Source organism: Lycium barbarum, chromosome 2, assembly GCF_019175385.1.
Source record: "Lycium barbarum isolate Lr01 chromosome 2, ASM1917538v2, whole genome shotgun sequence".
NCBI classification, from domain to species: domain Eukaryota; kingdom Viridiplantae; phylum Streptophyta; class Magnoliopsida; order Solanales; family Solanaceae; genus Lycium; species Lycium barbarum.
The window spans coordinates 71,105,194-71,117,656 of NC_083338.1; the positions used below are offsets into that span (position 1 = coordinate 71,105,194).

Consider the following 12,463-nt stretch of genomic DNA (forward strand, 5'->3'; position numbering starts at 1 on the left):
CATAAGGCAGCTGCTCGTGCCAATCCCGGTAGTTGTCGATCATCTTTCTCAGGATTCTCTTAATGTTCTTATTGGAGGCCTCTACGACCCCATTCATCTATAGTCGGTAGGCAGTAGAGTTTTTGTTTGTTATCCGGAATTGTTCGCAAATGTCCTTCATCAAATAGCTGTTGAAATTGGAACTGTTATCAGTGATGCCGGATTTCGATATGCCAAAGCAGCATATTAGATTGCTCCAAACGAAATCAGCCATGACCATCTTGGTCATTGACTTGTGGGAAGTGCCTTCTACCCATTTGGTAAAGTAGTCAATGGCGACTAAAAAGAAACGGTGTCCATTGGAGGCTGGTGGTTCGATGGGCCCTACAACGTCCATCCCCCACGCTACGTAGGGCCACGGTGAGCTCATCCCGTGTAAATCGGTAGGAGAAACGTTGATGAAATCCCCGTGTATCTAGAATTGATGGTATTTCTGCATAAATTTGCACGAGTCATGCTCCATGGTCATCCAGTAGTAACCTGTCCTTAGGATTTTCCTTGCATGGACGAATCCGTTCATGTGAGGGCCGCATGCCCCTGCGCGCACCTCTTTCAGCAATTTTGTGGCCTCTTCGGCGTCCATACACCTGAGTAAACCGAGGTCGGGCCTTCTTTTGTACAACACCTCCTTGTTCAGGAAGAAACCGTTGGCCAGTATTTTGACGGTCTTCTTCTGCTTTGCTGAACTATCTATGGGGTATTCTTCCTTTTCCAAGTACGTCTTGATGTGGGCGTACCATGGTTGGCCATATGGCTTGGCCGTGATGTGGGCACAGTGAGCCTGTTCTTCACTTATGGTGATCTCTAAAGGGTCGATGTGAGTGCTTTCGGGGTGCTGGATCATGGAGGCTATTATAGCCAACGAGTCCGCAAACTCATTTTTGGCCCTCAAGTTATACCTGAAGTCAATGTTCTTGAACCTGCCACAGAGTCTCTGCACCAGATTCACATACGGGAGTATCCTGTCATTTTTGGTCACCCAACTCCCTTTTACCTGATTTATGAGTAAATCGGAGTCCCCGATTACCAACAGCTCCGATATGTTCATGTCAAATGCCATCTTGAGGTATGCTTCATACTCTGTCATGTGGTTAGTGCACCTAAAGTTGAGCTTCGCAGCCATCAGATCGTGTTGTCCTGTTTTTGATATAAGCATTGCTCCAATGCCTGATCCTTTGTATTTGACCGCCCCGTCAAAGAATAACCTCCATCCTTTGTATGGTTCTGTTAAATCTTCTTCCATAGCTAGTACCTCATCCTTTGGGAAGAAAGTCCGTAAAGGCTTATGTTCGTCGTTGACGGGGCTTTCTGCCAGCAAGTCGGCCATGGCTTGTCCTTTGATTGCCTTTTGTGCTATGTATACAATGTCGAATTCACTAAGCAACATCTGCCTTTTAGCCAACTTTCCCACAGGCATCGGTTGCCGGAAGATGTATCTTAGAGGATCCATTCGCGATATAAGGTGGGTGGTGAACACCGACAAGTAGTGTCTCAGCTTCTGAGCGATCCAAGTCAGAGAGCAACAGGTCTTTCCTACAAGCGTGTACCGCGCTTCGCAGGACGTGAACTTCTTGCTCAGATAGTAGATAGCATGCTCCTTTTTGCCATCCTCATCATGTTGGGCCAGCATACAGCCGAAAGCATTCTCTGATACTGATAGGTACAGTAGGAGAGCACTCCCGTGGCTGGGCAGCCCCAGAATGGGAGGATTGGAGAGAGATCTCTTGACTTTGTCAAATGCCTCTTAGCATTTTTCCGTCCAGTTCGTAGGAGCGTCTTTCTTGAGCAATTTAAAGATTGGCTCTATGATCACGGTGGACTGGGCTATGAACCGCCCAATGTAGTTCAACCTCCCTAGAAAACTCATGACCTCCTTCTTGGTTTTGGGCGGCGACAATTCCTGAATCGCTTTGATTTTGGTACAATTTGATGCCCCTGCGGCTGACTATGAACCCCAATAATTTTTCGATGGGCACTCTAAATTCGCACTTAGCAGGGTTTAGCTTCAAGTTGAATTTGCGAAGCATGTCGAAGAACTTGCGCAGATGTGTGGCGTGCTCTGAGCTTTCCTTTGACTTTATGATGACATCATCCACATAGACTTCGACCTCTCGATGCATCATATCATGGAACAAGGTGGTCATAGTCCTCATGCACGTGGCGCCAGTATTCTTTAGGCCAAACGGCATTGCCCTATAATGATAGACTCCACAAGGGGTGATGAAAGATGTCTTTTCGGCGTCTTCCTCGCTCATATGTATTTTGTGGTACCTAGCGAAACAATCTACGAACGATTGCAGCTTATGCTTGGCGCAGTTATCTATCAGGATATAGTTGTTTGGGAGGGGGAAGTTATCCTTCGGACTGGCTCGGTTGAGATCTCGGTAGTCCACACAGATTAGGATCTTTCTGTCCTTCTTAGGTACTGGTACTACGTTGACCACCCAAGTGAGATAGGACGTGACTTCCACTATTCTTGACTCGATCTGTTTTTCGACTTCGTCATTTATCCTGATACTCATGTCTAGTGTGAACGTTCGCATTTTCTGTTTGACTTGGGCAAATCCCTCCTTAATGGTCAATATATGGGCCACTATCTCAATGCTCAGCCCTGGCATATCCGCGTACGATCAAGCGAAGACGTCCAGATATTCCTTCAGTGAAGCTATGGGCTCTTCTCTTTGCAGAGCTCCTAAGTGAGCGCTGATTCGCGTCTCCTTGACATCTCTTCTCTCACCGAGGTTGATTATCTCAGTTTCATCCGTATTCGGCTTCTCCTTATCATCCAACTCTTTGAACTCTTCCACCAACCCTTCTGGCATCATCGTTGATTCGTCGTACTCTTCGTACTCCTGCTGATCACCTTCTTCGCTCGTTCTGTGACATGTCATGACATTTTTTCTCATTTTATTATGATTATTATTGAAAAGGCGAAGGCGAAGTAAATTAGGCTTATTATCGGTCGTCGTTGCTTAGTTAGCGAGAAAAGCAGTAATTATTAATCGGTAAAGGCGGTGATTTACCAGGCTTTCATTAATTCAAAAAGAAACTGATTACAACTGTGGTCTTCATCTGGAACAACATCGGACCATTCTCATTTAAAACATCACAAAAAAAAAGCTTTTGTTTAGGGAAAAGGGTCGATTGTTCGGGCCTTGGCCGATGTCATCGTTTCTTAGCAAAAGATTTTATTTCAAGGAAAGTCCATCTCTCTATCGGGAAGCCAAGAGGGGGGTGGACGTCTAATTTTTCAGGTGTTCCTCCGGCCTTAGGCTTCGTATGTTAGGCATTTCCTGACCTTCTACAATGACCGTGTAGCATCCCTCTTCTTGAAATAGGGATTTGAGACTTTCACCAGCTTTCTTTTCATTCAACATCAGTATTTTTCTAGGGAATGACTAGTACAAACCCGGGACGGGACGGGGGTCTGGGCTCTCTCCTGATTTCCCTTGTGAGCTTGTCTTCGTTAGGGGCATACCCCCAGCCGAAATGGTAGTTTTATTTTAGAATTAGCACAGGCTCCGTTATCCCTCCGAGGTTTTTTCCTATGCCTTTTCCTGTTTCAAAGCCGTTCCTCAGCGTGGTAGAGGCGATCACTTTATAGACTGCCCGCATGGGCCTGCCGATCTTTTCTTCTGTGTGGGTAGCACTCACGTACTCCATTGTGTGAAATTTAGAGAGATAAGGATTCCCTTCAATCATGGGAACTGTGTTATAATGAGGCTTCTGAATGTCCTTCTCAGTTGTCACTACGATTTTCTATCCTTGCCACTCAAATTTTATGGCCTGGTGCAGACTTGATGGTACCGCACCAGCGGAGTTGATCCAAGGTCTCCCTAAGAGCATGTTGTAATTGGCGGTGAAGGAGGCAGGCCCGACCCGGATCTGTAGGTCGACTTCTCCCAAAGAGTCGGTTATGGCTCCTTCGGACCCCCTGACGTTTGTTGCGCTCTGGCGGATCTTTCCCACGTCGTAGCCAAGTTGTGTCAGGGTGGTAGCGGGGCAGATATTGAGAACTGACCCATTGTCCACCAATACCCTTCCTACGACCTTGTCACGGCATTCCAGGGTGATATGGTGGGCTTTGTTGTGGGATGTTCCTTCAATGGGCAACTCTTCCTTAGAGAAGAAAATCCTGTGCTCCCCAATGATATGGGCCACTAGCCCCGCCAAATCCTCACTACTCGTTCCCCCTGGTACGCGTGCATCATCCAACACTTTCATGAGGGCATACCTATGAGATGGCGAACTAGCCAACAGTTACAGCACCGAGATTTCCACCGGTGTCTTCTTCAAATGTTTGACAATGGAACAGTCTTTAGGATGCATACTGCACAAGAAATATTTGGCCTCTCCTTCAGTTATCGCCCTTTTCTGAGCATTCTCCTTCCTTGTGGCATTCTAGGCCAATTCTTTAGCAGTGTAGCACCTTCCTGAACTGGTCATGCCTTAGGTCATTGCGGTCTGCAAAATGACCATCTCTTTTGGGGCCTGGCTCTATCTGTTGTGCTATCTGGGTCACCACGGGTGCCGGGACCAAGGTTCTGAACACGGCCTTAGGAACCCTCGGACTGGGGATCAACACTTTGAACTTGGGACGTTCTTAGAGCGTGAGGGAAGACACTGTATATTCCAGAGGCAGGGTGATTCCGGGGGACAACATTCATAAGCTTCGCAGTCTTCGTCCCTTTCTATCATATGGAGCCGGCCATTTTCGTGATTTGGCAATGGGTTCGTGTTCACGTTTGGGGCAACAGTTTCCAAAATGATTTCCCTTTTGTCGATCAGATCCTGGATTTTATGCTTTAGATTTATACAATCCTCAGTGCTGTGCTCGACCCCTCCCGAGTGGTAGGCACAGGTTTGATCGGTCCTATAAAATCGACTCCCAGGCTGCACTAGTTTTGGTGGCGCTTTCTGCATCAACCCGGCAGCCAGCAGCCTTTCTAACAATCTAGCCCTTGGTTAGAGAAGCGTCGTGAATTCCCTCGCAGGCCTCTTCTCGAAAGCTAGACATGGCGCATTATATGCAGAGGGTGGCGACTGGCTTTGGTAGTTCTGGGTCTGATAGGCTTACGGGGGTTTATTTTGCAGCGGGCGATTGTTTTGCTGGGGTGGTGGTTGGTATGTTTGTTATGGTTGTGGTTGGTAAGCCGGGGCGTATACACGGACACTGGGCGGAGCTGTGTATGATGGCACAATAATTGTAAATGTTAGTTGTGTGTAATAAATAAGTGTTGAGCTGTACGTAGGGGTAGAGAAATTTAGGAGGGGTGAGGCTTGGTGGGAAGGTGAGGGTCCTCTTGTGTTTTGATTGGAAATGTGGGATATGCTTGCCACATCCTCTTTCTTTTTGCGAAAGATCCCGCGGCTGCCTATCCAGAAGCTTTGTTGAACATGCTGACTATCTTCCCAGATTCGAGGCTGTCTTCTATGGCCTCTCCCATTTTCACTAATTCGTAAAATGACCTTCTAGCCATTGACAGCATGCTATCGTAGATATATGGCTCTTATGACCTGATGAATACGGATTCGAGCTCTCCCTCGCTCATTGGTGGCTACACTTAGGCTGCCTCAGCGCTCCACCTACTGGCGAATGTTTTGTAATTTTTTGTTGATTTTTGCTTGACCTTCTCAAGGTAGAAGCGGTGCGGTACGGTCTCGATGTTGAACCGAAACCATTCCATGAAGGATTCTGCCATGTTTTCCCAGTGGAGCCACTGGCGCATGTCTTGTGTGGCGAACCATTCTGCGGCCTCACCTGTCAGGCTATGGCTGAATAATCGCATGATTAGGGGTTCATTCTTCTTTACTCCGCCTAACTGGTCGCAGTATGAAAGGAGGTGTGCTTTGGGGTTCTCTGTCCCGTTGAACATTTCAAACTTTGGGATTGTAAACCCTTCCGGCAGGTCTAGATCCGGGTGCATGCACAGGTGGTCATATCTTAGGCCTGTCTCCTTCCTTATAGACCTTGTGGACTTTTCCAACAACTCCTCCATCATTTTCTCCATGTCTTTCTCTCACTTATCTTATTCAGCTCTCCAAATCCTTTCCATCTCCTTGTAGTGATCTAGTTCCTTGTGTCCTGGAGAGGACTCATTTGGCATGTTGGGAGTGAAGAAGGATACCTAGAGGATGACATGGTTAAACGGGGTAGTGGTGTTTTGTCTCGCTGGTGGGGCTGATGCATGGGTTTGGCTTGCTTGATTGAAGAATACCGGCTGAGGGGCTTGATACGCGGGGTCCGAGTGAGCGGTCCCTGGGGCTTGTGCATTTTTAACTGGATGTGGATTACAGTAAGAGGGGCCAGCATGGTTTGGGATGGCGATGTTTAGTGGTGGGGGCATGGTTCCTGGGGGGTAGATGGGAAGATGCTCGGGCACTGTGGAACTTAACGAAGGAAAGAGAGAAGGGCCCTTTTTCCTTTGGTGGTGTTTTTCTCTGCGCCGGCTGCCTCCCTCCTGCCTACTTTCTCTTGGAGAAGAGCGATAGTGGTTAACAACGTCGTGATCACATCCTCTTAGGAGGCGGCCTCTTGCGAGTCCAGGGTGTCTCCTTTGCGGAGAGCGAGCTCATTTCTTGTTTCCTCGGGGGTACCAGTCATTTTGTTATTTCCTTTGTCGGAGAGAGATGCTAACGCAACTTTGGATCCTGTGAAATATGCCAGCTTTCAATATCACACTAATCGGCCCCCTTTCTATAAGATAAGAATAACTCAAATGGTAAAGGGAGTTAGTTTCTGCACATCAATTATAGAAGAAAAATATCAAATCTGGATATGTAACATACAAGTGATACAGAAAATCGTATACTAAAGCTTGAGTACTCTTGATCCGATGTTCTAAAGTCTTGGATATCATGGGATTTTATATTCGGGTGGATCTTGGTTTGGTGGCCTTGCGGTTGACTTAGAACGGCGAACCCCCTTGATTTTGTCACTTAGGCGAACGGGGAATTTAAAATTTGAAATAGGAAGGGACTGAGTCTTATGTAGACTGCCTACGTATCCCGCTCGATTACAAAGCAGGATACACGTTCTCCTAAATATCCTTTGACTAATCCTAACTATAGACATCCCCAGACCAGGCCCGACTAAGGCTTCCCACGTATCCCTCTATTGGGACGACAGGTCGGCGCGGTTCCTTTACATTTTTTATGAAGGAGGGGATAACATTTGTGCAAAAGAAGGGACACCTGGTATCTACCCAAAACTATATTTCTTGAAAGTTGTTGTCCTTACGGACTTGCTTTATCTGTCGAATCTCCCTTTGCTCAGAACCACGGTGGGAGTAGGACCAAAATCTATCTAGTCCTAATCATATTTCCAAGTTCGAGCTTGAAAGCATGGCATCTTTTAATATCATGTCCCCTGGCCCCAGTATGGTACAAGCAGAACTTGTTTCTGTTGGACCCTAACGGTGCGGGCTCGTAGGCAGGTTCCATAGGCCTGATTCTGTTCAATGCGACCAAAGTTGAAAAGAGGCGAGCATATGATTCTTCAAAGACAGTGAAATCATACCGCTATATCTGGGTTTTGGGGATACCTCTCTCTCCCAGGGTGATGGGGTCATGGACCGGCAAAGTATGCGGCCCCCATAGAGTGCCAATGAATTTGTCGTCTATGAGACTAACAATTCTCCTTCTAAAAAATAAGCACTCGTTCAAGGTGTGTCCTGCCTGGTTGAGATGGAACAGGCACCTTTTGTAGGCGTATACCAATTCGGGGACCGTCAACCTAGCCTTGTTAGTGCAATCTATCCCGACGACCATCGTCTTCCTAAATACTTCCTGGCAAGTGACAGACAGTGGGGCCACCCTAAACGGAGAAGATCGAGCCTTGAAGGATATGCTCCTTGGAGCTTATCGTCCGCATCATTTTCTTGGAACTCAGGGAACATATCAAACGGGTCCCCCTCTCCTTCGACCCTTACGTCAACAGGATCTTCCATGTCCTGAGAATTTTCCTCTTCTAGTTCCTCTTTTTCTTCTTCTGGCTCTTCGTCCCTTTCGGGCTGAGGGTCCTCTTCCCAAGGCTCTGCCCCTTCCTGTGGGTCTGGTGCAAGCACCCTTGTTCTTCATTAGTTTCCTCTGGGGTCCTTTCCCTGATGTTACGGGTCTTCTCTCTAGTGGTATGTAGTTCAACACCAACTCCCTCACCTCTTCGGGGACATTTTCGTAGTACTGTTCTTGGGGTACGCCTTCCAGCAGATTCCCAACCAAGTTCAGCTATCCGTCTACCTCCTTAATCTTTCTCCCTATTTCTTGGAGATGTTTTTTCATCTGCAGCAGTTTGCCCCGTAGCATCTCAGCCGTCTCTCCCAGAGTCCGTGCCTCTTGTCCATCTTGGTTCGCCATTGCAAGTCAACCTTTAGTGGAGATAAATTTGGGTAAGTTTTTAACCTCATGGTTTTTCTTTCGGATACGTGGTTTAGATTATTGGATCAATGACACTCAAGCTCAATACACGATTGCACACATAGCAAGTAAGCATGCGAAGCACGTAGCAGATAAGCATGTAATTTGCAGTTATTTATACTACTCGCGTTCCAAAGGCCTGTTGAGTCAAGGCCTTCCTAGTCATTTGAAACATGTAAGTGCCATTTGTGAAATGAACCATTGCCACGAAAAAGCCATCAGAATTTATAATAATAATATCTTTTCCCCTTAAGCATGGCATGGGGACTAGGTCTGAATCCCGTAAATCCGATGTCACACAAGTTCCAAGGGATTTCGAAGAACCCCAGGCATGGCTAACATCGGGAGATTAAGACAACCCCGAATTACCACACTTGGCATTAGATTTATTTGGGCCTTATTGAGAGTGGACAGAGAGAGCACAGAATCAGAGGCTATGGGTACACAAATAATCTACTATTAGCTTAAATGAGCAGTCATGGCCACTGTACAGGCATATACATTGAGACAATTCTACTAGAGGAAATCACAACACAATACTGGACCAAATCAAATGCAGCTTCTTTTAAAAGGGGAGAAACAAGCAACCAACAGTTATGATAGAGATACAGGGGAAGGAGACAAGCAACTTCCGAAGGAAAAATGCAACAAACCAAAACTTACATAGGCCCCAAAATAGTCTAGCCTAATAACAGCCAATCTCTACGTTATACCTATGTAAACATCTTATACCCAGCAGGTGATCAACTAATCTAAACCTCAACAAAATTAAACTTAGGCTGGCAATGCCTAGTAGGCATTTTAAAGTGAAAGGAGGTTTACATGATCCAATATGGGCAGCAATGTTGAACAAAAGGAATACTCACTCATAAGCAAGCCAACAAGTTATTTTTTCACCAGAAGTAAGGGTGGCAAATGGGTGAGTTTGGTTGGATTTGGTTTGGTTGAAAATGGTTTGAACAAAAATGGGTTGAGTTTCAAACCGCCCACATTTTATGTGGGTAAATATGAGTTGGGTGATAAATGGCTAGGTTGGTTATGGGTTAACCCATATTATACAAGTGTAATATTATTTTAAGTGTATGTTTATAATTTTTTCTTTTGTCAAGTTAAATTAATGGCTAGGTTGAAATTGATTTTTTTTTGGGGTGAGGTGGGGGAAGAAATTTTTTTTCCATTTTTTTATAAAACTTGTATAAAAGTAAAATATTTGAAATTGATTTTTTTTGGGGGGGGGGGGGGGGAGGGGTTAGGAGAGGGGTGGGTGGGGGTTGGGGAAAGAAATATTTTTCCATTTTTTATAAAACTTTTATAAAATTAAAATATTTGAAACTGATTTTGGGGGGGTGGGAGTTCGGAGAGGGGTGGGGTGGGGGCAAGAAATATTTTTTCATTTTTTATAAAATTTTATAAAGGAAAAATATATGAAATTAAATTTTTTGGTTGGGGGTGGGTGTAGGGTCGGAGTGGGAGGTAAGAATTTTTTTTTTCCTTTTTTAAAAGCTTTTTATAAAAGAAAAATAAAGTATATGAAATAAAAAAAGTGTGTGGGGGTGGGGGGCATGGCGGGGTGGGTGGTGGGGTAAGGGTTGGGGTAGGAGGTAAGAAAGAAATTTCTCATCTTCAAAATGAGTTGTTATTGAGTCTAGTGTGTTCTTATATGGATGCCCATATTTTACCCATATTTTTATGGGTTAAAGCGAGATTTGAAGCCCATATTTACCCACCTGAAATATGAGTGACCCAACTCACTAACATGTGGATAAAATGGGCTAATTTTCTAAATATAGACTCAAATTGCCACCTCTAACCTGAAGGAAGAGAAGCAGAAGGGAGAGAAACAAGTAAAAGCAAACCAGAATTCCTTATAAAACACACAGAGGACCAATGGCTCAAAGTGGTGTGGGAGGCTACTCATGGCACTAGAGATGGGGAAGGGTAGAAGCTAAGCCACTAAGGAAGTCAACAGGCATAGAATAAATATAGGTCTTGGGGGGCAGGAATCATACACACTAATGCAGCACCCAAACAAAATCAAAACATGATAAAGAAAGGTTTCCTCCTCAGATGTAAAATAGAAAAGTTTTGTAAATCAGTGTCACATAGTTATAGGAGCAGTAGGACACAATGTTGGAAAGAGGCTAGTAACTTAGGAAAGCATAGTTTCAACTCAATGCAAGGGGAGGGGAGAAGACAAGATACAGCCATGGAGCAACACATACAATCATGGACTGGTAGGGATTCAGACAATACATAGACAAGTTTCAAATAAAAAAGAAAAACAAAGCATCAGGAGCCCCTAGACCCTACAGACCAAAGGGTTTTTAAGCCAAAAAAGAGCAAAGGGATCACATAGCACCAGCCTGGATAGCATTTGCAGTAGAATTCAATTCTAGGCCATTTTACCTTCCCTTTAAGGCATAGTCAAACCGCTCTCCCTACCTGAAACCTTGGTGAGTCCTAAGATTATGAGGGGAAGGTCCAAGAAAATGGAAGTAAGGGTTTCAGGCCCCTGAAAGGGAAACAGGATAGGGTGGGGTCATCACCTCCCCATCTCCTTTTCCTGAGTCTCCTTTCAGCAAAAAGGGATCCTGGGCCCCACTGGTCATTACTTCCAGCTCATGCCCAGGCTCACCTTTTCCTCTCCTAAAACCCTTTCCCCCCATATTAATGCACTCATCCTAATCATCCAGTGACACCACTTGGGGCTTTAGGCGGGCATACACACATTCAACCCTGTCACACCTTCCTTCTTAAACAAACTTAGTTGTCCAAGTCTATAAGCTCCTGATGAATGAAGTTAATATTTTTTTACCAGAATTAGGGCACACAAGTAAGACAGAATCCAACATCAAGTGGGACATGGAGGCTACAAGATAATTTTGAAGATTTTAAAAGCAAAAGAAGTCAAACAAAAGAGGGAGGCACTCTCAGTTTGAAGAATGTAAATCCATGTAATACAAGGAGGAGCTTTAGACTGTAAAGAAGCACAGTGAGAGTAAAGCACAAGCCAAGTACATAGTTTTATTCCAGGAAAATGCAAGGACTAACACACCCTTTGCTGAGGCCAAATGGCTTTCCAACCTAAAGTGTACACACAAACACCTCAATAAGACTTCACCAAATTCCAAGCAAGGTCAATCATAAGGAAACCTCAGCCTAATTGGCTAGTTTATTACAGCAGTGAGGTCAAGCAAATGTAAACAAAGGACACTAAAATTCATGACACAAACTAAACTTGGACCAAATCACATAGCTACAAGACTTGCCAGTTTTCAGAAAAAAGGAGAAATTTACAGTCTATGCTAGGCCTATCAAATTTATCTAAAAGAGGAGTCTGTAGTAAAAAATGCCTTATAACTCAAGATTAATCTAGAGGCAAGTTCAAAGAGCACACATATCACAAGAAGGTCTGTCAACAAAACAAGTTTAAAGAAACAACTTCCTTTTTGCAAGTTCAGTAACAAAGTAAACATCTAAGAAAACTATTTCTGGTAATTTTCAAACTTGATCAACATTTTTGACTTAAACAACCTGATTATGTTATGAATGCAGATTAAATGAAAGGGCACAAAAGGGGAGGACAGACTGTGAAATAGCCAAGGCACAAACCAATTCTCTTAACTTCTAGTATTAGCTAAGTGATCACAACAAAGAAAAGCAAAGCAAAGTGACACAAAACCCCATTTTATTCTAAGTTGCTTCCAAGATTTTTAGTGTACTAGGTGATTATATCCCAATGAGACATACTTTACAGATTCAGGAAAACTAGAGGGAAGGGGACTGTCACGACCCAACCCCGTAGGCCGTGACTAGTGCCCGAGTTGGACACTCATATCCCCTGTTAACTATAATCTTTTATAACCAGCATATTATGAACTTATTTATATAAAAAGGCTGGACGTTATTTTAAAGCTGTCACAATTCTGTATGTCGTAGGCACCTGTCTCCTGAGGAGTTACGATCTTCAACAACAACATATATATATCTACGCAAGCAGATAAGGCTG

At 44.6% G+C, this 12,463-nt stretch overlaps 1 protein-coding gene across 1 annotated transcript; it reads right to left on the minus strand.

Moving 5' to 3' along the window:
- Positions 1-454: 454 nt before the first annotated feature.
- On the minus strand, positions 455-1,669 carry LOC132628631 (uncharacterized). The gene has a single exon (XM_060344395.1). It carries the CDS (start codon positions 1,667-1,669, stop codon positions 455-457), a length of 1,215 nt encoding a protein of 404 aa, XP_060200378.1.
- Positions 1,670-12,463: the final 10,794 nt, after the last annotated feature.